The sequence below is a fragment of the Lepisma saccharinum genome, chromosome 11 (assembly GCF_977018435.1).
Source record: "Lepisma saccharinum chromosome 11, izLepSacc3.1, whole genome shotgun sequence".
Classification (NCBI taxonomy): domain Eukaryota; kingdom Metazoa; phylum Arthropoda; class Insecta; order Zygentoma; family Lepismatidae; genus Lepisma; species Lepisma saccharinum.
Window position 1 is genome coordinate 56136134 of NC_139239.1, and position 26690 is coordinate 56162823.

At 40.3% G+C, this 26690-nt stretch overlaps 1 protein-coding gene across 2 annotated transcripts in view; it reads right to left on the bottom strand.

The window, feature by feature from the left end:
- The window catches only part of LOC145995261 (uncharacterized), a 383578-nt gene that overhangs the window by 111367 nt on the left and 245521 nt on the right, over nucleotides 1-26690 (bottom strand). For both annotated transcript variants that reach the window (XM_083131837.1, XM_083131838.1), the window contains exon 3: nucleotides 6742-6813. In XM_083131837.1, the coding sequence (XP_082987963.1) occupies nucleotides 6742-6813 (72 nt within the window). The remainder of the gene's footprint in view (nucleotides 1-6741; nucleotides 6814-26690) is intronic.

Sequence of the window (26690 nt, forward strand, 5' to 3'; positions counted from 1 at the left end):
TCACATTTTGAAGAGAATTCAAATAAATATATTGACACGTTTGAGGAAGTGTGTCAGACTGGTGGCGGATAAATGCAATAAGGAAATGTTACTTTCATCAGTTCTGCGATTGGTTTCAAACTTAATGGTCACCCTATACAATATAATGAATTTATATCCTTAAAGCATGGGTTTCAATTTCTTAAACAAGAAACATGCATTTATTATAAAATCTGACAAATTAATACACTCCATTTACATTAAGAATGTTGAAACTAATATGAAATCATAGAGTTCCTAGAAGGGATAAGAACACCAGTCCACACTGCTAAAAAAATGTTTCCGAAAGAAAATTGTATAGTGGTAAAATATATCCGCAATTACAATTATCAATATTGCCATATCATCGTTATCATCGTTAACTATTTTGCATTTAAGTAAACATTTCCTCAGGATTGCACATTTAGCATATGGCCCGAGGTCTACACCGTGCAATCCTACAGAACGTGAAAGAAACCGGGATGTACCGAAAACACTATAGAGTTGCAACACTGTGTTTCCGTTAGGGTAAAAATAGGGGCGGATGCGCAATAAAGAATTTCAAAACGGGCCGCAATGCTCGCGCCAATCCACCCAGGTTGTAAAATTAAAGAGATGCGTGAGCGTACATTTTTTTTACCCGAAATGCACTGCTGCTGTGACATTTACTCCCTGTGCGTTGTCGCAATAAAATCAACAGCGGTGACAATGTCTCCTTGCTGTGTCGTCGTGGTGTCGCGATAACGTGCATTTTATGTTCGACAGTGAGTTGTGAAGTGTGGTCGATTGCGATGCGGACGAGACTCAAATGCCAGACAGCCTCGTTTGCAAAATACGCAGCGTATTCATCCGCCAGAGAGCGCTGACTGCGGCAGCACAACAAATGGCACTACAAAGGGAGATGCGTCATACTTAAGATATGACGTAACAAGAAAACTCTGAACAAAATACTCAACGAACATGAAAAACCTCGAAAAAATATTTACCCCTTCGTCGTGAGCAGCGTAAGAAATAAATACCTTTGTTCCCTTTGTCAAACATTTGTCGAACTTTGTTTTAATCAACATAATGCTCGCATAATTTAACATTTCTCATTCGAATACGCCGACACATTCCCTTTCCCGACTATGAATTAAAAGCTGGGGTTCCAAAACTTTAGTTTCACGGCGCCTTTAGTATTTCAAGATTTTTCATCGGGGCCCAAGTCACAATGTAGGCCTATCTAACACTTGCAACGCTCAGTTAGTGTGGTTTTGTTCCTTGCCTTAAGTTAAAATATAAACACATATTTCAAATTCAGAAACATTTTATGTGTAAAAAGTACTAAATAAGCACATATTTGGAACAATCATACCACTGATTAAATATGTATATTGGAACATTTACCGGCGTACTTGTAAGTCATCGGCGGCCCACACTTTGGGAACCACTGAATTAAAGTGTAATTTATTATTGTATCTTTCTTTTTAGCATAAATATTCCAAAGCTTTTATATATTTCAGTTTCTAATTGGAAATTGGTATCAATGTGAACAAAGCATGTATTAATCACGAAACGTTGTGGTAATAATGTGTAAATAAGGTACTTAGGAACAGCATGTAAATACGTGTATCTATTTGCTAAAATTGTAACACAGTAGTACTCGTATTACCGTCCGTGAGAAAGAGAGATGGAGAAACAAAGACAGAAAGATCAGGGAACAGTTATGGAATTGGTGACAGAGAAAAGATTATGGAATCACAAATAGGGAAAGAGAGAAACAAACGCAGAGAAGGACATATACACACTCACAAAGATATATGGAAAAACAAAGAAAGGGCGAAAGAAGGGAGAGGAAGAGATATTGAAAGACAAAGACAAAGAGAGAGGGGGTGAGAAAGAGGGAGGGGGTGAGAAAGAGAGATGGAAGAACAAAGAAAGAGGGGGAGAGGAAGACATGGGAAAAAGAGGGAGAAAGAGAGGATAGAGGAAGAGAAATGGAAAACAAGGGAAGGGGAGAGCAGGAGAGTAGGAAAAACAAAGACAGAGAGGAAGATAGATGGAAAGACAGAGAGATAGAGGGGAGAGGAAGAGAGATGGAAGAACAAAGAGAGAGGGGGAGAGGAAGATAGATGAAAAACAAAGACAAAGAGCGGGGAAGAGAGATGGAAAACAGAGAGAGAGTAGAGAAAGATAGATGGAAAACACAGAGAGAGAGAGAGAGAGAGAGAGAGAGAGAGAGAGAGAGAGAGAGAGAGAGAGAGAGAGAGAGGATGAGAGATGGAGAAATAGAGAGAGGGGGAGAGGGAAAGAGATTTAAAAAAATGACAAGAGAAAGGAGAGAGAGAGAGATGGAAATACAAAGAAAGAGAGAAGGGAGGGAAAGATATTAAAAGCAAAGAGAGAGGAAGAGATGATAAAACAATGACAGAGAATGAGGGGGGAACTGAAGATAGATGGAAGAACAAAGACAGAAAGAGGGGGTGAGAAAGAGAGATGGAAGAACACAGACAGAGAGAGAGAGGGGCAGAAGAAGAGAGATTGAAAAACAAAGACAGAGAGAGAGGAGAAGAGGAAGAGAGAGATTGAAACACAAAGACAGAGAGAGAGGGGGAGAGGAAGATAGATGAAAAACAAAGACAGAGAGAGGGGAAGAGAGATGGAAAACAGAGAGAGAGGGGGAGAGAAAGATAGATAAAAGGCAGAGAGGAAAAGAGATGGAGAAATAGAGGGGGAGAGGAAGAGAGATGGAGAAATAGAGAGAGGGGGAGAGGAAAAGAGATGCATAAACAATGACAGATATGGGGAGAAAGAGAAATGGAAATACAAAGACAGAGAGGGGAGAGAAAGAGAGATTTAAGAACAAAGAGAGATTTAAGAACAAAGAGAGAGGGGAAGAGAAATAGATATGAGAACACAAAGGCAGAGAGAGGGGAGAGGAAGAGAGATTGGAAAGCAAAGAGAGAGGGGAGAGATTGAAAGACAAAGACATAGAAAAAGGGGAGAGGAAGATAGATGGAAGAACAGTTAGAGATGGGAGGAAAAAAGAATGAAAACAAAGACAGAAAGAGAGGGTTGAGAAAGAGAGAGATGGAAGAACAACGAGAGAGAGAGAGAGAGAGAGAGATAGAGAGAGAGAGAGGGCGAGGAAGAGGAAGAGAGATTTAAAAACAAAGACAGAGAGAGAGGGGAGAGAAAGACAGATGGAAGAACAAAGAGAGAGAGAGTGTGAGGAAGAGATTGAAAAACAAAGAGAGAGAGGGGAAAGAAAGATAGATGGAAGTACAAAGGGGGAGAGAGAGGGGAGAGAAAGATAGATTGAAAGACAAAGACAGAGAGAGGGGAGAGAAAGAGAGTTGGAATATCAAAGAGATGGGGAGAGGAAGATAGATAGAAAGCAAAGACAGAAAGAGAGGGGTAAGAATGAGAGATGGAATAAAGACAGAGAGAGGGGGGGAGGAAGAGAGATTGAAAAACAAAGACAGAGTAGAGAGGAAGATAGTTGAAAAACAAAGAGCGAGAGAGAGGGCGGAGGAAGATATTGAAAAACAAATAGAGAAAGAGAGGTGAGAAAGAGATTTGGAAGAACAATGAGAGAGGGGAAGAAGAAGAGAGATTGGAAAACAAAGAGAGAGAGGAGAGAGAAAAAGAAATGGAGAAACAAATACAATAGAGAGGTGGGATAGAAAGAAACGGTAAAAATTTACTATTCCCGAACACCTGTAACTTCTTCGTTTCGTCATTTTTAACATTCGTACTTACCTATCAGCTTCGCGGAACATTGCTTAAGGTGTATTCATGTATTTTTGGATGAAAGTACGAGGGTCACTATTTATATTTTGAGCCTTGGCAACACTGATTGACGTTAGGCGCGATTTGACGTTTGCACGGAATCGTCTGGCATTATTGACCATAACGTACTTCAAATGTTTTGTCAATAACTTCATTTGTGTCGTTTATATTGCCTTGGATATTAAGCGACAACAATAAAATGGAATTAACTCGTGAACATTTTCGTGCCAGGAATTTTTACGATTTTCGACGTGGATTATCAAGACAAGAGTGCATCGATCAACTTACTTCCACATTTGGCGATGAAGCCCCATCCTTTGCCACTGTGAAACGCTAGTATAACGAATTTAATCGTGGCCGCCATTCGCTCACCGACGAGATTCGCGAATGTCGTCCAAAATCAGTTGTTGTTCAAGAAAACATTGATGCTGTGCAAAACCTAATACTGCAAGATCGTCATGTGACATACTGTGAGATTGAGGCAACCATACGCATTAGTTCCACCAGCATATATAAAATATTACATGATCATTTAGCTGTGAGAAGGGTATGTTCTCGTTGGATCCCACACAATTTGACAAAAACTCAAAAAGACGCTCGCGTCAATTGGAGCAAACAAATGCTCAATAAATACAATCGTGGTGCTTCAAAAGACGTATATAAGATTGTAACAGGTGACGAATCATGGATATATGCATATGAGCCGGAACGTAAACAGCAGTCGACTGTATGGGTGTTTCAAGATGAACCCAATCCAACAAAAGTTGTTCGCGCTCAAAGCACATCGAAACAAATGGTCGCCTGTTTTTTCTGGAAAACTGGTCACGTGGAAACTGTGCCTTTAGAGGAACGTAGAACGGTCAACTCTGAATGGTACACAACAATTTGTTTGCCAGAGGTCTTCGGTCAAATACGGAAAACAAACAAACGCCGTCGGATCATTCTTCATCAAGACAATGCCAGCTGTCACACATCTCGTCTAACAACCGACTTTATGAACAGTCAAAAAATCGAATTGATGGGTCATCCGCCGTACAGTCCTGATTTGGCACCCAATGACTTCTTCTTGTTCCCGAATGTCAAGAATAAATTGCGTGGACAACGATTTTCGTCGGCGGAAGACGCCGTTGATGCGTTCAAAAACCATATTATGGAGGTGTCTCAAGAAGATTGGAAAAACTGCTTTGACAAATGGTTCGAACGAATGCAAAAGTGTATTGACCATAAAGGAGAATACTTCGAAAAACAATAAAGCAGTTTTCAATGCCAAATTCCTGTTTCTTCATTGTTAGGCTCAAAATATAAATAGTGACCCTCGTAATTACAATTTTTCACATTACGTGTACTTCTTTCTTGTATTTTTTTTGCTTGCGGAAAACACAATATGGCGCGTACACCTTCGTGTCTCATCGCGCGTCGTGCTTGTGTCTTGTCGATTTTCATCCGCTATGCAGTGTTTCAACCTTCGTAACCGAAAAAATACAAAGTTTAAATTACTTTTTAAAAACTTTTTCGCATTGTTTTACGAACACAATTTTTACTATGCTTGCCTAACCTAACCTAACCTTGCCGGAAATGGTTGCTGGAGTTATCCGTGAATGGTTTTTGGGGCTATCCGTCAATGGTTTGTGGGGCTCCCGCTATGAATTTCACCACCCATACATGACACGTCATGTTTGTACTTTTGGTTGGAAACGACAATGCTACAGGAACTTATTGTTGTAAGTAGCTTCTTGTGTAAAAATGAAGAAATCTGTTCGGGGAATAGTGAATTAGTACCAAAGAAACAAAGAGAGATAGAAGGGAGAGACAGAGAGATGGAAAAACAAAGACAGAGAGAGAGAGAGAGAGAGAGAGAGAGAGGAGAGGGAGAGAGAGAGAGGGAGAGAGAGAGAGGGAGAGAGAAAGGGAGAGGGAGGGAGAGAGGGAGAGAGAAAGGGGGAGGGAGGGAGAGAGGGAGAGAGAAAGGGGGAGGGAGGGAGAGAGAGAGGAGAGAAAGAGATGGAAAACAGAGAGGGTGAGAGGAAGCGGGATGGAAAACCAGAGAGAGAGAGAGACAGAGACAGAGAGACCGATGTTAAATGTTTGGACTAGAAGCCTATGAGACGCCGTTACCCTACAAACAGAAAGCTGTTTCTGGAACAGTTTAGGTCGCCTTGCCCTCTGTTCGGCTCCAAAGAAGGGCTGCCAATTTCAAGAACTGTTAAGCTTGTGTCAAGTGCGTCCAATTATCATAAAAGCCAGCTCCTGTTCGTAAAAGAAAATTGATCGTCGCCGAGTTCATCTCGCATACCCACGAAGAGAGGAAATGTTTGTTGTGTGTCCTTTAATTTATTTATCATTGCGAGAACGCATATTCTTATAACACAAGCGCACTGAATATTGCATACAGTTAACGCTGCATTTACATTACCCAGTCACTTTGAATCAGAAGGTAGATATAAAATATACCAGATTCCAAATAAATGAAATATTAAACACAGAAATTAAGAAGAGAAGAGCTAGGAAAACAGTGAACGAAAGTAAACTAGTCGGAATTTTAAACCTAGAATGTTAAACAACTGTGCTACTGTGCTGCCGTAGGCGCAACAGATAAAAAATACATTTTAAATATACGTATTAACGTATTATCATTAGACTCATATTTGGATACTTTTTGCATTGCTGTAACACACTGAGTCTGGAAAAGTGAATCTATGTCGGTAGAAGATGGCAACACTGCACTAAGCTCCTCCTCAATGAATGACGTCATGGCTGCGATCGGTAAACACAAATTTAAACGTAAGGCTCCTTATTTTTCGTGATATTGCTATTTTATACCTTTTCGTAGGTTAAGTTGTATTGTTATTTCTGCATTTCTCCTGTGTGTAGAGTCTACATCGAACAACATTACTTGTGCTCTAGGTACATGTGAGAAGAGATATCAAATGGTAGCCGAGTTGCAACACTCACCTGAGGCACACCTGAAGAAATAACGTCACCGTCCACGTGATTTCCAGAAAGAATACAATGAAGGCCGCTACTCTGAAACAGATAAAAGAAAAAGGGTTGTGAGAATTGAAAGTTTATTATTCTACGTATATACAGTGACCAGCAATAAAAATGGGACACCTAGATCCTGAAATACTCACTTCACTGCAAAGCGTTATGCGTGGGGATCTAAGGCTGTGGCAGAAGTTGCCATTGAAACTTTGCTATTTAAATCGACTTATCGCCGTAGAGTTAGGCAACACCCATAACGCATTGCAGGTAAGCGAGTATTTCAGGACCCATTTTTATTGCCAGTGACTGTACAGTGTATATTGAAAATATGAAAATGTAATTTACTTTTTCAAACTTTAATAATTTTCTGGAGGAATACCACAAATCATAGGAATCCATAATACAGCGTGAGCACAAAAACACTCCCTGGTTTTGAAAGGGTATAACTTTAATACCAAAAGTAGTATTCTACAGAAATGTTCACAGTAGTTGTAAAAACTCAAAGTTTTTGTGGTGTTCATTGGAATTACAAATGCTCAATGTTACGCGGGAAACATCGAGACGATAATCCAGCTCCGACCACACCTTCTCAAGCGTATCCGGTGTGATGAAGTTGGCAGCTGTACTGATGCGTTCCTGAAGATGATTCAAGGTTGTGGGTAGTGGAGGTACATAGACCTGGTCCTTCACGAACCCCCAAAGGAAAAAGTCACAAACTGTAAGTCCGGTGATCGTGGGGGCCACTTGCATAGATTTTGATCATTGGGTCCAGCTCGTCCTCTCCAACGGTGTGGGAGGTTGTCATTCAGAAAGCTGCGTACAGATAGATGCCAGTGTGGGGGCGCTCCATCTTGTTTTAGAATGTAGTCACCTCTCTCTGCAGCAAGTTGAGGAATTAACCAGTCACGTAGCATTGTTAAGTAGCTTTCACCTGTGACTGTTGGCCCCTCAAAGAAGAACGGACCGTACACTCGACGCTCTGCCACTGTACAAAAATCATTCACCTTGGGTGAGTCACGTTCCACATGAAGAGTGGCATGCGGATGCTCGCTTCTCCAGATCCTAACATTATGCTTGTTCACTTTTCCAATCAAGTGGAAGGTCGCAAATCACTAAAATGATCTTTGTCAGAAAGGTTTCATCGTCCTCCATTAAAGTGTGGATAGTCTCGCAAAACTCACGTCGCTTTACCTTGTCTTGTGGATATAACTTTTGAACCAATTGCAGCCGGTACGGGCGAAAACGCAAACGCTTCCGTAAAATCTTGCTTGCGGTAGTTTGTGGCACCTGCAACTGCCTTGAAGTGTTGATTTTCTGGGACTGCGTACAAAGGCTTCTCGCACACGGTCCACAATTTCCTCAGAGATGGACGGTCGGCCAGAATGTTCTTTTCTTTGATCACAAATGTATCCTCTCTCAACAAATGTTTTAATGTTATGCCACTGCAGAATGGATTTGTGTGTAGGTGGATCAACATTAAACTTCCGTTTAAATGCACGCTGCACTCTCACAACACTGCTTGTTTTGGCAAATTCTAACACGCACCAGCTTCTTTGCTGCGGAGTGAACGCCATTTTCGATGTTACTGCCCTCTAGCTACCGAATTCACAACTAGCGATTCTGAAAAGAAAGATATTAAAATTTTTTGAGTTAACTGAGCTTTGGATATCAATTTTATCAAAATATTTAAGTAAGGGTCAATCCATATGAAGTCATACAACCTGGTTGCTTGACCATTTTTAAAAAAGTTTATTTTTTGTGTGGTGTGAGCCTCATATTTTGACAGTTCAGAACCACTGTTATTTAATTTTTACTATCACCGATTTGAAGATGGCGGGCATTTTTTTTTATCATGGCGCGCGTCATTTTCTCCATTCGTAAGCATCAGCGCCAACTTTTTTTTCTCAGCTCTGGAAAGTCCAACGACAATGAGATAAAATCTGTAATGTTAAGCACATTATAGGCTACAATTATATTTCTGTGTAATTTTCTAAATATTATTCCTTCGTAATAAATTTTAAGGTTAAATTTGTGTATTTTAATGGCTCAAAATGACATTTTCGGACATTTTTTTTGGGGGGGAAGGCAGTTTGTTTGACACTTAAATTTTTTTGTGCAAGTAACTGTGTACCAATAGTGTGTGTCGAAATTATTTGAAGCTTGAGACTTTAATCCTTTATTTTCTACAGGGTCATAAACATGTACTTTTTGTTAAAAAAATTCAAGTTCAGGGTTAAATATCTCTGGTGGGCAGTTGTTTAAAAATCTGAAATTTGTACACAATACAGTACTCCATGATAAGTAACTTCAGTAAAAATTTTGAGTTTGAGATTCAATTGGTTTAAGAGATACAAAACTCGTGAAAAATTCAATAATTTGCATTAAATATGGCATGCCTAATTTCATTTCTTACTAACATTTTGTGTTAAAATTCTGCAAATTATAATTTGGAATGTCAATCAACAACATTACAATCCTGAAATGGATCTACAATAAAGTATATATATACGAGGGCGTGCTGAAAAGTAACGCTTCCTATGTTTTTATTTTCTTTGTTACATCTTCTTAACATCACAGATTTTGTCTCATTGTCGTAGGACTTACCAGAGCTGAGAAAAAAAAGTTGGCGCTGATGCTTACGAATGGAGAAAATGACGCGCGCCATGATAAAAAAAATGCCCGCCATCTTCAAATCGGTGATAGTAAAAATAAAATAACAGTGGTTCTGAACTGTCAACATACGAGGCTCACACCACACAAAAAATAAACTTTTTTAAAAATGGTCAAGCAACCAGGTTGAATGACTTCATATGGATTGACCCGTAACTATTAATTTTATGACATCTTGAAACCAGGGAGTGTTTTTGTGCTCACGCTGTATAAGAGCTTATATTGCACTTGTTAAGTTTATTTGCTCAATATTCCAACTCAAATCACAAATGTTGTTCTCAAGAATTGTAAATCCCACTTATACTCTTTCATTTCTATTTTGGTTATTGTACGTTACGTCTTTACCTTTCTGTAATTAGGGACAATAGTGAAAGGGTGAAAATAGTAGAAGAGAGGGAGAATGAGAAATCATGAGAGAAAAAGATAATGGAAATTTTTAAGAGAATGAGTAGCAGTAAGATTGTAATAGAAAGAGAAATAATGAGAAAAATACGAGTGTAACCGACATTGATAGAAGTAGTGTGAAAGAGAGTGAGAAATAAAGAGGAATAGTGAGAGAGGGAGGGATAGTGATAAGTCTTGAAAGAGAGAGTGAGAAGTAGTGAGAGCAAAAAATAGTGAGAGAAAGAGAGAATGATAAATTGTGGGAGAAAAAGAGAGAGAGAGAGAGCAGCAAACATCTCCGAAGCAAAACAAGGAGACACGGACCACGGTCGAGCAATCGAAAACCATTATTCCGGGAGAGGTTAGAGGTCCCCACAACACCAAAACCACCACCGCCACCACCCCTCCCACCCTTCCTCGGCCCGAAAACAATGCGAGACATCGGTTCCTGAATCCATTGTGCGGGGGCCTTCCCCAATTAAGTAGCGGAAGAGGGGACAACGGGTTCTCCGGCGGTGCATACAAATTCTGCCGGCTAAATGAGACATTCTTAAGGGTCCGCCCAACAAATCCTCCAGGCTTGTAGTTCGAAAACACCCAGCCGGCTGGACGAAATCAATATCTCCCTCGGACTGTTGGTACCCAGCGTGGAAAGGAGTCTTTTGTTGAGGCGAGACGTGATGCTGCAGTGGTTCTCCCACCCTCGCGGTTACAGCAACAATGCCACTTAACGTCTTCATTATTGGAAATCATTGTCTCCCTCCCATTCTTAACTCGGAGCCTTGGAAATAATAGCTCAAGTATCGACAGGATTCGTGATCAATGTTTTCTCATTGTTAGAGGTCCAAGTAAAGACTGGAGAATTCATTGCTGGGTAAAGGAACAAGTGCTATTACTAACTAGCTACCCAATATGAGGTCTCAGTGGACACTTAATAATGAGAAAGCAACTATACTCTGTCCCGGTTATCTCTGGAGCAAGCAAATAAAAACAAGTGAAGCGAGACGGCTCCACCAATGAACATGCGAAAGGGAACGTGATTGCGTGGAGGGGAAAAGCGACTGCAGTTACCGGCCTTGGTAGCAGCGTGTACTGCTTCGCTCTGCACACTCGATTCCCCTCTCCCCTCCCCTTCTCTGCCGCTATGCGTGACTTTGCTCCAGAGATAGTTGGGACAAGGTATAATTCTGCAAGATTGAAGGAAACGTTCCTACGTGAAAATTATACAGGGCGACCATAAAAGGATGAACCAACAGGAGAACTGATGAACAGCAGATTTCCCTAATGCTTGATCGAGTTTGTTTTTAAGTCCATTTTACGCACAGAAAGGCTAATCGGGACTTTGTTTAAAGTGGGCCCCGAACCACTATGTGCCTCCACCGGGTATCGATCCCGGGACCCCTTGATTACAAGGCAAGGATATTACCACTATGCCATCGGGGAAGCTCGTTAGGTTCGATTAGTCATTCTTATGAAATTTTACGGTACGTCACTGCTTGCACATACTCTAACTGTTAAGAATAATTTCCTTCTCCGCTATTTATAAGTTGTTGCTTTAGAAATGTTTATGCACTCATCTGGGATTTTTTTGGCAGCTTCTTTGACTAGACATTCACTTCGAAACGTTTTGAAAGTGCTGTAAAAATTCATCTACCCAGTGTTGGCAGAACATGAATAGCTACGTGAGACTGTGAATGCTCTAAGTGCTTGGGTTTGCAAGACCTGCCTGAGGGAACGAGCGTTAAGTTTAAACATTGATCTAACAAGTGTAGGAGTTACACGAAACAGCACCCTCACTGTAATTTAACGTTGGATCTTTGTTTCTTTGCCTGTACAAAAACCAGACGATCTGCATTACAGAAGCCGACACCCGAACACACTTTCTCCCGTCGACAGAAAATCTCTGACGGGTGGGAGGAGAGGTGGAATGAGAGGAGAAAGTCAGCTGCAGTGTTGCCAGTTACGTTTCGAACAATTTTCCCTACAGGGACAAAATATTACAAAAATAATTGTACTTTTAAATAGTAGCAGTTTTTCAAAGGGCATTAATGCCACAAACAAGTCATTAAAGAGCCGTATAGCCAGATTTCCCCAACAATAATTTTCTCTGCATCCATGTGACGAGCAAATATTAATTTTCTAATCGATATTTCCGTCAGAAATTTCCCTGTCTCCAAATAATTTCCCGTTTGGGGGAAATTTATGACTTTCCCTAAGCTTAGGGAAGTTTTCTATTTTCAAATGTATCTACTTCGAGTGACATCTCCCCTTTTGAGTAAACATTCTCTGAGCAAAGACAAATTGCAGATATTTCTGAGTAATTTTACCTTTGAAGGGCGTGTACAAAGAGAAAATTGCCACTCTCATTAACAATGTCCTCTATATAAAAAAAATACTTTGTGATTAAGAAAATATCCCTGCCAGATGATTTCCTTCTTGATGGAAATTTCTGATAAGTTAGAATCATGAAATACGTCAACAGCAATTTCTACTTTTCATACTAATTTCCCTCTTATTTCTGCCTTTGAGGAGAAAATCTGTTGTGCAAAATTTCCCTCGTTTTGAGGTTAATTTATCAACATGCGGGAATTTTCCTGTCCCTCGTGGGAAAGTTATCTGCACTGCAACACTGGATGAAACCACCAAATTTTTTTTAGCATTCCTCGCAGATCCCGCTGTTAAAAGTTAGATAGGGCTGAAGCGAGTACGTGCTCGAAGATTTTGATATCCCTCCGCTCTCTAACAGGCCCTGACTAACTGACACCCCTCTCCTGTGGCCGCCCAGCATCCCGACGGAGATGAGATCGGCGAAAACATCTGTCGTCTCCATGTCAGTCGCTCCAGTAACAGAAAACGACCCCGCCTTGAGTTGGGGATTTCTATTTAAGAAAAGAATATCTCGTTTCGAGACTCCAGGCACTGCAGATGGAGTCTCTTTCGAGGAAGCTCTTCGTTCTCCTCTCAGTGGAGAAGACCTTGATGTTTAAAAAATGCCAGGGCTGTTTATTTGTACATTTTGAGATGTGCACTGCGAAAAAGCTGAAATGATTTGTGAAAGAAGTCTATCACTGAAAAGTGGGAACATTTCTCCGAACAGAAGATAAAACCAATATGTTGTTATTTTTCTGCACAAGAGTAGATTTTTGCTGGTTCCTTGGCTGGATGCGTTAAGTGGTTGACTTTCAATCACTGACGTTCCAGGGTTCGAACTCCAGCATGGTCATGAATGTCATTTCATCAATTTCATCTAATCGCCACTCGTGTTCATCGTCGCGATTAGCTAAAAGTGAAAGGAACACGCCGTAAAATAACAAAAATGCAATAAATATTAGATAACTATGTATTATATAAATATAGGAGTGCATCAACCGGGTCTCTAGTACAACTATTTGTCAGACACAAAAGCCGTTAGCATTGGCAGAGAAAGGGATTAGTAGTATCTAAGGAATCCTTTTTTATTTTATATACCTCTACTTGAAATACATACTGTATCTTCTTGCAGTAATATGCGCAATTCTTGTACTATCCGCACTCTGAACAGTCAAAAATAAGAGCCAGTTGGATGTTGTCAAGTCTTCCGCCACGTGTATGGTTAAGGAGAGTGGCAAATGTTTGGAAATAGGTTGCTGAGGATGTCAGTTGCCTTGTGGAGTGTTTTCGCTATTACGACAGAGTGTTTTTGTGTGTGTGGTACAGTAGTAGTTCAATAAAGGACTCAGTCCCTTACCCTCCTCAACTTCAGCTACGAATCAGCGATGTTATTCAGATGACATCGGTTACTTTCAGTCTCGAGGAGCCGAACGCTCCTCGCTAGCCGAACAAACGCGAGTCTGACACTCAATGTTGCCAAATGTGTTGTGAGCTCATGCTTCCCTTCGCAAAAAAAAAGAAAAACCCATAGAGTATTTCATCAAAATAAAGTGATTAGTTGTTTGTTAACAAACACAGAACATACAAAAAATGGCAGAATTACACTGGGTAACGTAGCTACAGGCCAGGCACAGTTTACTTGGCAACTGAGACTGCAGTCGCTCCAGGTAACACGCTTACGATTATGATTGGCAGAAATTAATATTTCCAAAGATCAGCCGCCAGTTCAGTTAGGGACGAACACAAAACTGCCGATCACTTAGGTAGCTTGAAGGTAGCTTAAAAATCTTACACTCACACATACTTGCTCAGGACCTAATGGAAATTGTACTTTTGTGTCATCTGCCAAATAACCTCTACCCTTCGTTCATTATTACCACCACTGGAAAGTGCTCTGTCTCCTGGCCTCTGTGCCCCTGCTTTATATTCTAGGATGTACTTTGTGAACACAAACGACCATTTCTTATTACGCTCGCTGCCTTTGTGACTTCAACAAACCAATTAAGTGCGTTGCTCTCTTTATTCAGGACCGTTGCGTTTTCCTCTGTTCTATCAGACAATTGCGAACAGGTTGGTATTATTTCTCTCCCATAAAAAAGAAGAAAAACCTTAGTCAGCTTTAATTAAAATTTGCTTGCCTGTCAAACTTCTCCTGTCGCAGAACAGCTCTAATTGGACCTTTTCAGACTTTTCGTTCCACTAATTAAATCTTCAATAAGGTTCCTATGAACGAATTCTATCGTTTCACGAAAGATAATGGTTTGTTTCCTAGGAAATAACGTGTCGAAAAATCGGGGTTTGAACAAGTTGAAAAGAGAGGAATTTTGGAAGTTCGCTGAATGAATGAAGTGTCTGTCATCCCGTCAGAGAGGATACCCAGATGGTACTATACAATATGGTCTCATTCCGTGGGGATCCTTATCTTTGTCGTCGGTCTCGCATCGTTTTCTTCAGCCCATCTCATTCTCGTCTCGGTTCTCGAAATATGTCATATGTCAATACTTTGCATAACATTAAATAACACAAAAGATATGTAGACGCTACTCGCAGGGAAATGTAAGCACTTAAGAGTTGTAAGAGTTGTAAAAGAAAAATCTATTGAGATAACGTAAGAACAGGAAAAACTTACAGAAATAAATCCAGTCTGGGTCTCACTAAGAACACAGCAGAGGCCCAACCACGAATTTTTGTCTGGGCGGGGTGCAAGTACCAGGATAAATGTGCCAATAATAATAATAATTTTATATAATAATAATAAATTATAATAATTATAATGCTAATGATAATAATGTTAATAATATTATTATAACATTATTATTATTATTGATTTGCTTTATTCTACTTCGTTTCGAAGATGGGGATGAGTGATGATATGATGAAATCGATGAATGGACACTCACAAACATCCATGCCCAAGCCGGGATTCGAACCCAGGACCAACATCATTATTATTATTATTATTAGTAGTAGTAGTGCTAGTATCAAAGATGTTGTTACCCTCGTAAATTATGCAAAAAAGTGGTACAAGTTGGTATTAAAGCATTTGGGTTCGAAGAAAAGATTTGAATTTTTTTTCAACACGTTCAATTTGACATTAATAATGGAAAAGAAGCACACAAACTATTTTTGAAAGACAGAAAATGCTTGATAAATGCATTCCAAATATAATTCTTTTTTACATTAACATGTATAACTTTCATGCACGATATATATTTCACATATATATGTAACATAGAGCGACGTGGATACTAAACTGTGTACGTATTCAAAGTTTCTTTAATACATATTATATACAACTAATATTATTTAAATACATTACACAGCTAATACATACATCTCACAACAAACCAACAGCAAAAATTACGTAACTTTTCTCTCAAATGTGTACGCTCCCTTTCCTCCAAACTATTGTTCATGGATTTAAAACAAAATCAATGAAGGCAAGTCTTATTTCACACTCTGGTAATTCACAATGCACTGCAGAAAAGATTGATACGTTGCGAGCGAAGCGAGCAAGAAAATCTTCGGAACCAATTTTTTTGCAGGCTGAAATCACTATTGATTTAATAGCGCGCAAATAATTTCACGGGACGCCAATGCATTCGCTCTTTTACAACTTTGGTGCCTCCCCGATTGTGTAATGGTAACATCGTCACCTTGTGATCAAGGGGTTTCGGGTTTGATACCCGAGGGAGGCACATGGTACAGTGGTTCGGATCCCACTTTAAACTGTAGGTCCAGTCCCGATAAGCCTTTCTGTGCGTAAAGTGGACACAGAACCACAAATCAATCAATCAATTTTAAAACTTATTTTCACTTAGATCATTCGGCGCCCAGGACCAAATCCCGCCGCCCCGTAGCTATGGTCTTGAACTTGATAAGAATAAGAAAAACAGGAGGCATTGCGAGCGAAGCGCCACTATAACACAGGAAAACAAAATATTTACAAACGTGACATCTCTTTGCAAATTTGTTTAGTTTTCTTTGTCTTCATTACTACTGACTAGTTTTTTTTTTATTTTGAGCATTGTGTAAGTAATCACACAGTACAGGGTGATCCTTCCACGTAGGACACTGAATGTCAACCTCACTTCCACGTATTACACCCTGGACTGCATTTTGCAGTGCCCCTTTACAGCCTCAGCTTTTAACCTAAGTCAGAATGCTTTAATATTTTAGTACACGACATTACGGTTAATTTAGGTAAGGTTGGGGGGGGGAGCAAATATGACGGGGACATAATAGTCTTTAAGTGCTTACGCACACAAAAATTTATATTCAAAGTCAAAGTACAGAGTGATTCTTTTGAGATGTCGCAAAAAGGAACTAAAACTTGGCAGCAACAATATGAATTAATTTTGTTACCAGTTAGTGGTATCTACATCTGTAGTTGACATACCAGTTTCGTGTCAAAATCATTTACACTCAACACTTCATGGCTTGAAGCACAGTCAGGTTATTTGCCAGGAACATGCTGCACTAATTCACAATATCCCGATCTGAAGGAAGGTGACACTTTTACTGGCGTCGAAAAGCTTTCTGGATCCTTGTAACCCATGAAAATTTCGCATCAAAAAACTAATTAGAATCCCATGCATTATCTTCTTTTATGTAATGCTTGTCTTTTATAACATACGGTTCACCCTGTATGTTCATTAAATGTAGACTAAATCAACATATATACGCACGCACACCTTACAGTATACCTTACCAAAGTTTCGATCCAGACGAGACAGTAATCGACCAATCCCAGCTTGACACACAGTGACAAGCAGATTAATCTATGCCAACCAGAGCTCGCAGTTCCTTTTGCGAGGAGAATTTGAAGCAACAGCGGAGGGGGTAAGGCCACCGATAAACAGGAAGCAGAGGGTGAAAAGAAAAGAATTTACCCTCTAAGTACTGGAAGAACTCTGATATGATTTACTTGCCCTTTCGAAGGACTTGTTCAACAACAGCACTGTCAGTTGCGAGATAAGCCTTGTAGTCTCATTCATTCCAGATGTGTGGTTGTTTTCAAATTTTCGCGTCGCACCACTTAAAGGAAATCTGCCACGCCCCATTGAGCTTTGTCCATCCGTTGGGCTGATCTGTAAGTCTCGGTCTGGTCTCGTCTAGTCTGGAAGGGTCTGGTCGAGACTCGTGGTGAGAGAGAGACCATCCTATCAATATATTTGTTTTGCATTCTTTTATAAGTTCTAACCTAGAACCTTTACGAGCTGGAGCACCAATTTGCATTTAATTCAGTTACCATCTAAATTAACGGTGACACATTGTTGCATGGAAAAAACAATTCGTTATACATTCCAAGTCTAACTTATTGCACACATGTAAGGCTGTAATTAAAGTAATATATACGATGAGAAACTTGCTACTAAGAAGAAAACTGGATGAAGCTAGGTTTAGTGTGTAACCTCGATATGTAACATGGATGCTATTGTTTACATCCATTGGGTCCATTTCACTCGCAAGCGAAGATGGACAGACTAAATTAAGAGTATCTGGAACGCACGAACATTCCCCAAATTTACAATCATGATAAAAATGAGGTATAGGCCTATATTTATTTGGTATATGTGAATAAGTCGTACAATAAAGTTAATATGGTCTGATCCCGACGTCTGTAACATCAACAGATCACCTACTCTGGGTCTTTCACATGGCAGTTAGGTGACCTATCGACTGGACCACTGCCAAGGGTCCCGGGTCCGAATCCCGGCCTGGGCATAAGCGTTCTTTGTGTGTCCCTTCACTAATTTCATTATATCATCACTCATCCTGATCTTCGCGATTACCCAAAAGTGGCAGAAATGAGAGGTAAAATAAATCAAATCAACCGACCAACCTAATGGACCACTGCGGATATTTGTAAAGTCACGGACAGTTCTGGGTTGTATTGATCCCATTGAAAGTCAATCACATCGCTACAATCCAAATGTGTCCGTGACTGTACCTTCAGTCATTTCTATGCTATCGGCGGTTAACTAGACATCGATTTTGAATTTCCAACTGTTTGACTCCCACAGAAAGATACGCGAGTCCTTCGAGATCATGTCGCAGTATGATAGTCCTACATAGCTCTTTCAGTCGACACTGTTATTAGAGGCATCTCTACTAGTTTTTAAGAAATTGTTACCGATTCGATTGTTGATCGATGGGTCGATATAAGATATGTCACAGTTGCATCAACTCATGTCATTCGTAGCTTGAATAGTTCGACGATATTGCAACACAGAAAAGGCGACATATGTTTTGACCTTTTACTTGTGATCCATAAGGAAGGAGGAGGAAAGAAGGTTCGAAACATGCTCCAACAATTACCTCTGCATCTTGGTGGCTGCTGTAATCTCCTAATCACCAAACTTTATATTTCTGGCTTTGATAGTTTCCGAGAAATTAGAAGTTGACAAGAACTGAATGGAAAAAGTAAGTAGGAAAATGATTGGAGATAAGTAACCTTTCGCGGTGGAAAACAAAAAAACACAAAACAGTAATTTTGCCTGTAGTATTATATGGATGTGAAACGTGGTCCCTTACATTAAAATAGGAACATAAATTAAGAGTACTTGAAAATAAAATGCTTAGGAAAATATCTGGACCTAAAAGGGTTGAGGAGACATGTGTGTGGAGAAGGTTACATAATGTACAACTACACAATTTGTATTCCTGTCCAGATATTATTAGAATAATTAAATGAAGAAGACTTAGATGGCAGGCCACGTGGCACGAATGGGATAAGAAAAAAGAGTTGACAGGATTCTTGTTGAGAAACCTAATAGAAAGAGACATGTAGGAAGGCGAAGATGAAGACGGAGGGATAACGTTGAGATGGACCTAAAGGAAATCGGGAAGGATGGAAAAAATTGGATTGATCTTGCCCAGGAGAGGGACAGATGGAAGGCTTGTGTTGCTGTAGCCATAAACCTTCGAGCTTAAGAAGGCTAGAGAGTAAGTTAGTTGGTGGAACTGCACAACTGGGTACGAGCCAAGTAACATTAGAATCTGTGCACTTTACATAGGACAATTTGATGCTTCGATCGTCCCAAGCCACAAAAAAAAATATGGGAATACATATGTTTCTGACTGTACAGATTATAATCAGGCAAATTTTAACTTTCATATTACGATATAATGCAATTAACAAAGGCTTATGTAGGAGTAATTTTTTTTAAAACACATACGGTAACGACGTCGTCCCCCTCATTTTATTTCCCTCACTGGAAACACTGCCGCAAAAATATTGGAGTAAATTTCATGCCTTCCGGGGAAAGGGGAGAAATCGTGGATAAAATTGGGCTTTAAATACAGGCCGTATCTTTCCACTGTAATGCAGCGTTCCAGGGCGTATAATAAATTGAGCGAATGGAACAATGATAATATCTGCGAAACCCCGACCGGGGACAAAAGAATGGACAATGCTCGCTGCGGATATAATTCCGCTGTTCTGATGTTTTTGCCCTCCCCCCTCTCCTCGGGTAAACAAAACGAGAAAGGATTTCCCTATGGGCAGATTTCATTAGATGCATAAAATGAAATTGAAAGGGAGCTAGAAATCACAAAAAATGCTACTAGAAATATCATTTCTGAATTTCTGTTTGCATTCGAAATGAAAATCTGATTACAGCCCTTGCAAACTCGCTTATCACGAACTATTGTTTATGCAAAAAAACACTGCTTTGTTCTCGATATTTTGTGAAATAGGTAACAAGTGAAACGAAATGCTTTTATTTTCCCCCGGTTTCGACGGCAGGGCTCGTGGGTATGAGTCGTAGGTAAGGTGTAAACGTCATCATCTATTTCATGAGTTTGTCAATCATCCTCATCGTTTCGATTAACATAGAGAGGTAGAAAAGCCACGTAAAGTATGGAAAATACAAATACTTAAGAATTAAAAATGTTCTTGCCAATTTGTGAGTACTGAATGTATTGGCGAGGATATATGTGAAGGGGAGGGGACACGTTCTGGAATGATAGGTAAAGTTTGCGTAAGTGCTAATGTACAGTCCAAAATGGGATATCTACATCATGAAATACTCAAAGTTCCCTGCAAGACGCTATTTGTGTTGCTGTTTTTCAATGGCAACTTCTACCACTGCCGTACAGTTAGGCAACACCCATAACCCATTGCAGGGAAGCGGGTATTTCAGGATCTAGTCTCATTTTTATTGCCGGTGACTGTACGTATAAATAAAGGTAAAGATTCTCCCTTCACATTGCAACGTGCCATGAAGATGTATGCAGGTAAGAGGGGAGGGTGATGTGGAGGTACAGTCTCACACAAACTAGACCATTTTATGGAGGTGATGTGATCAGCACCACACTCCTGTCGCCTTTATTCTCCAGGGTTGTCCTTAAATACCAATTTATTAGAAGTTGGGTGAACTCTAGAGCCACTCTATGCAAGGGAATTGCTGGAAGAATTCCCACATAAAATCAACCTGGCCGTGAATCTAATCCAAGTCTCTCGTGTGGCAGACAGACACGCTAGACTGCACCACTGGGGCTCTTATATGTACATAAATATGTGTGTGTTTATGACAAACATGACCCCTTAAATTATAGCAAATACGTAGGTGCTACTGATCAAATGCTGTATTTGTTAAACCCCTCAAGTTCCAAATTTTCATGTCATGTTGAACTGAATGATTGGGTTCATTCATAATTTTGAATTTTATGATGTTATGCTGCCTTGAAACGCTAAATTTCGACTCCCTGTTATGCGACTCTCGTCAACTGCTGGCTAGTGCATTTGCAGAATTCTCACTGCAGGAACTTTGCAATTTGCAGCAACCGTGGAGGGATTTGGGGGGGGGGGAGTATTCATGCAGAAATTTGGACTCCTCTTCAATGCTAAATCCACCGTAACTAGTCTCCTATACTTAAAGTGAATAAACCGAGGACAAAAACCCATTCCACCATACCACGGTGGACGAAAAACCCGAAAAGGGACATATAGAACATTGAATATTTCGAGGATTATTCAAACTGTCGAAAAAACCGTGAGGAAAAAAACTGTTTTCCAGCGTTGCATTTATGATCAACGTAGCGGAAACCAACAACCCCACAAACGGATGAAAAGCTCTCCTGGTTTGGATTCGTCCTCTTAGGATTTTCCGCAAGGAAGTAACAATGGAGCATCGAGCTGCGAGCAACTTTAATTCCGGTCGATAGATGGCTCTCTACTGTGGAAACGAAATTAATTTTTGTCTCTATCGGATTAGTCCGGGTGTGTAGCAGCTCCGCCACGTGACATCTTGGCGTTAATTTGCAACGCTAACTGCAAGGCAATTCCCTGAACCTTCTCCTCCCTGCTGCGGAGGCAGTCGTATAAATTCTGTTGTTTCGCTGTTGTTGAATGGGGATCTATTATTCTTCCTCGTTCGGTTAATTGCACGATCGGTGATTTGGAACAAATTTGTTACAAGTCCTCTCTTTCTCTGGTTTTCTCTTCTTTCCTGTCTTCCCTTCTTTAAATTTCTTTTCCTCCTATTTCCCTTCTCCTGCTTCCATTTCTCATCCGAAATACTCCCTCCCTTTCCTTTCTTCTGTCTCTGTTTCTATACTTCTCTATTTAGGTTTCTCCTCTATAGCATTCATCTTTCGATTATTTTCCTCTCTGCATGCATCCTTTGTCGTTCTGTGCGCTTATACCTCTCGCATTTCTCCCTCTGGTTCACTTTCCCTATCAGAAGCTGACTATCTATATACCTATATACCTCTCTTAATTCCTTTTCTCTCTTCATTATCACCTCTGGTTGTCTCTTCTAACCTATGTTTGCTCTCCTTTTATTTATTTATTTATTTCCATATCTGCCCCTCGAACTCACTCTAATCGTCACACTCTGCGTCTGCTATTCTGACTCACTATATGCTCTACGTTTCTCTCTATTTATCTTCCGACGTTTTTCTCTCTGTATGTCGCTTATGTATCCATATCTCCTTTCCGCTTCCTATATCCGTCTCTCTCTTTCTCACGCTCTGCTTCTCTCACTTTCTGGCATATTTTCTCTGCGTCTTTCCTTCTTTCCCTCTGTGTTAGAAAAAGTGGATTTTGTTCACATATTTTATCGAGGGTTGGAGCTTTACAAATCAAATGAATCCTCTGGATTACATTGCTCTAATAATGGAAATTTGTGTAAATCTAGAATTTCTATCAAAATTCTGAATGTTCATCTATGTACAGTCTGCTTTAAAAGTGACTGTCATTCAGAAAAAAATATAAATCTATTAGACTATAGAGACAATATCCAAATGACGGAGTTCCTGTAGTGCATAACCTATCTTCAATTCATGTCAAAATTAGTTTTACAAAGTACTTTCTTACCAAATTAAATGGAACTGATATATTCCAAATAGGGTAACTAGTTTCGAATTACAAATATTTTGAGTCCTTATGGCGGTTTCAGTTTAATGGGAAGAATTTGTAGCTTTGATCATAAAAGTTCCCCCGGCATATTTTTGTTGATAATACCAGCTCCGGAAATGCAAAGCAAGTAGAAGTGGATGATAAACCGATGAAAACGAGCCCCAAAGAACTACGAAGAGTCGGGAAATTTTGAAAGAGAACGATAAAAAAAGGAGGAAGTGGATAGGAAAACTAATTATGAGTCCTTTGTTTCTCGATGTCACCCCATATCGGAGGGAAAAGAAAAAAATATCCTCTTTTCGGAACTTTCTTAATAGATCTAATTTCCGTTTCTAGGAGAGCGTCCTCTGTAGCTCATCTTATAGTAACCCCCTCCACCCCCTCTTACCCCCACCTCTGTCACCGAGCTTCTTGCTCTTCTATCTTCTCCCTTCTAAAACTTTTTTTCCCTTAACATCCCTTCCCGCTTAAATAAACTTTACAAACTTTCCACGAGATGGCAGCAGCGCGGCGCGTAATCTTTAAAACATCACCCCACTTTTCCCCGTCTCTCCCAGCGCTGGCTGGGGGAGCTTTCGTGCGAATTTCTCAAGTTCGAGAGAATGCGACAAGTTCGGGCGTTAAGTCTGCAGGTGATTATTTTTGCAAATGAAGTCCTTCAATGACGTAATTGTAGGTTTTCACCGAGGGCGGGAAAAGATTTCAAACTTGGAGCTAATGACGAAGACAGTTGAACGAAGAGGTGGTGCTAGAGCAGCAAAATCTGCTCCTCCTTCTCGCGTTTATTGAAAAAAGTTGAACAAATTTTCAGCTTTTACTTTTTCTGCCGTTGGTAGAAGCGAGGGCAAACTACATGCCTGTCCCCCACCCCCCCAATGCATAAGCGAGAAAAGCGATATTCTGGAATAGGCATAAGCGTAAGTTGCATGCAATTTATAGGAGTGCATATTGAAAAGTACAAAATTAATTTCTCTAGAATTGTTTTCGAATAATTGATGTAATATCTTGTCAATGCAGTGAAGATTGAATATTTTTACTAATTGCCGTATACCAACCCATCTGTCTGTACTAACATATGTGTGGTTTCTTTTTAGTCCTACAATGTCATAGTACATATGAGTATGAGTTAACCAGAGTTCATACCAGTGACGTTGCCGATAAGGGGACAAAAGGAGATGGCCCTCCCTTCTCCAAAAGACAATAAAGAGACTTCAAAAATCATCAATGCTAGAATCTTTTCAGGTTTGAACCCCGAAATGGGCATGTGTGATCTCTGCGAGTGTAATCTAATAGTTACTCATCATCATCGTCGCAATTATCCAAAGTGGCAGAAAAGTGACGCAAAATTATATAAATACATGCACACCTACACGCACGCACAAAATAGGGTACATATGGGATGGGAGGGCAAGTGCGGCCGAAGAGTGGTGTTGATCACATCACCTTCACAAATGGCCAAGATCGTGAATGTGTGGGGCTCTACCTGTACGTTCTCCAATATAACTTCACGGTATATGTGCAGGAGTAGCGTTATTTTTTTACAGTCCTGAATCTCAGTTCAAAATATTCGAAATTCCTTTCGGTAAGTTTTGTTAAATTTGCGGCATTCTTAAAACCTCAAAAATAGTATTACTCTTTTGTTAAGTTAAGAACTCATATGTATGTGTGTGTGTGTGTGTGTGTGTGTGTGTGTGTGTGTGTGTGTGTGTGTGTGTGTGTGTGTGTGTGTGTGTGTGTGTGTGTGTGAACGCGAGTGGAGAGAGAGGGAGAGAATTCTATTGGTTCTCGAAAATCTTAAAATACTGGATACATCATTAGACAAAATATCCGGGTTCGACACCCGGTGGAGGCACATAGTGGTTCTGATTCCACTTAAAACTGTAGGTCCAGTCCCGATTAGCCTTACTGTGCATAAAGTGGACTTAAAACACCAACTCAAACAAAACAAAACAAAAGACATCGAGGCTTATAGCAAGAGAAGAACCATGGAAGATGTTATTTTTGGGTGGGGTCTGGGAGTGAAAATGATGGGTTGGTTCGGCTGTGACGTAATGCTTTGGAAAATGCACAAAAGGGTTACCAGACAAGGAAAGTTTACAGTGTAGGTTTTCCTGTGGGTTGACGTAAAGAGAAGGGAAATAGGAGGAACAGGAAATGAAGAGGAGTAGAAAAGGGCAGCTGAAAGGGGTTATATACACAAGAACTGCGTGAACATCTCTGTTTTCGCTTTATTTGAGTTTTCTCCTCCTATTCGGAACTTGTGCGGACCACGGCCCTCCGATCTCCCCCTCGGTCTACGCAGATGCCTTAACGACCGCAGTGGCCGACCGAAATTAGGCTGCAATTGGAAACGTCGAGCCAGTATGTTCCTCGCAATGCAAATACGACCTCACTTACATTGTTTGGAGAGCAAACACTCGCCTAATTTAGAATTCCCGTGCCTCCCTGAGTCTCTCCGCGATGCCGATAGCCAAACTGCCTCTGGCGGCCAAACTCGGAACTACTGAACGCAAATGGATCCTGTTTTCGGGGATATTTTGTTGCGTGCTGTTTAGCCGTGGATGTTACCGAATGCATGCTTCCAATGGAATTCTCAAATACGCGAGGACCAACCGGTGGATATGGTCGCCTTGTTTCCGAGGGTTCACGGGTTCGTTTCACGGATGAACCGCGACAATGAGGATGAATGATGGAATAGAAAATTCACGGTGAAACGCATTTTGAACAACAAAGTTCCATGATTTGTCCAGATACGAAATTTCCAGTCTACAGTGTGTCCCAAATAATGTTTACCCTCTTTGAACTTTAACAGAGATGACTTGTCTGGACTTTTTGAATTTGAAGCTGCAATGTGTATGTTGAGCATGTGTGGGAGCATATAGGCCTTCTTTTGATTTTAGTCCCGTCACAGCCTGCCAAGCGGTAGTCATTAGTGTACACAAAATGGCAGAGGCGAGATGTTTTCTTTCGAGAAACGCAAGAAGAGTCGAATATCCAAACATCTCCTCATTTAACACAGTTAAATTACTACCTGTGGGGAACTGTGATGAATGTTGTGTACGCCACAAAGCCGAGCCTGAGTGATGTGCAATTGAGACAACCTATGCTTCCCTTCCCACGGAAACCGTATCTGCTGTTTATCGATCTGTTCAGATTGCACATAACGTATTAATGCCAAAGGTGGCCGTTTTGAACATCTATAACTTTAAGGCATGCGATACCAAAAAAAAAGTTCGTGCCTGCTGTTATTAGTGTTCCTGTTATTGACGTTCAAAAAGTGTAAATACTATTTTGGGACACTGTATTCTATTATGCTTTAGCATGCGATTAACATTTTTTTCGGTGTCAAACTGCACTTGCTATCCAAAGAAATACAATTTTTTCAATATTGGTGAAAATGAATGAAGAAAAATAAACTTCAAACGCATTGTTGTATGGAAAACCTCCCCTGAAAAACTGGTTCAAGACAAAAGTGTAATTTATTTTCACTCACGAATCTTGGAAAGTGAAAAACCACTTCATTTTTCCGGACATTCACAGGTGTTTTGTGTGTAGTTTAAAAAATCCCTTACTTTTCCATGACCTTTTCGCTCAATAGTTGATTCCCTGAGTTTTCAGGTTTGTATTTTTGTAATTTAGTCGCTTTTGACGACGTGGATGAATGATGAAGGGACACTCACGAAGAACATCCATGCCCAAGCCGAGATTCGAACCAGTAAACGCGCCTGGCCAGCGAGCCGGTGACTTCCTTTTAGATCATTGTCAATCCTGACAAAATAATAACCATAAACAAAAAAAAACATCTACGCATCGCCAAAAATTCGAACCCACATCCTATGTCATTACAGCATGAAAGGTTAAACACAGAACTCTTAGAAGATTAATCAACAAGTATGGATTTATCAGAGAATTCAACTTTAGAAAATAATAACAAGAACAAGGAAAGGTCTGATATCAATCTGTAGCCAACACTGAAAAGACTAGCGCTACATCAGTTTGTCTCGTGCGAGCGATGGAAGCCAACGCGTCCCCCTCCATCTCTGTCCGTCAAAGCCAATCTCCCGGAAGATCCGGAGTCCTCAAGCTCTGATGCCTCCCGGAGCAGGCACAACAGCCACTCTTCTTCTCC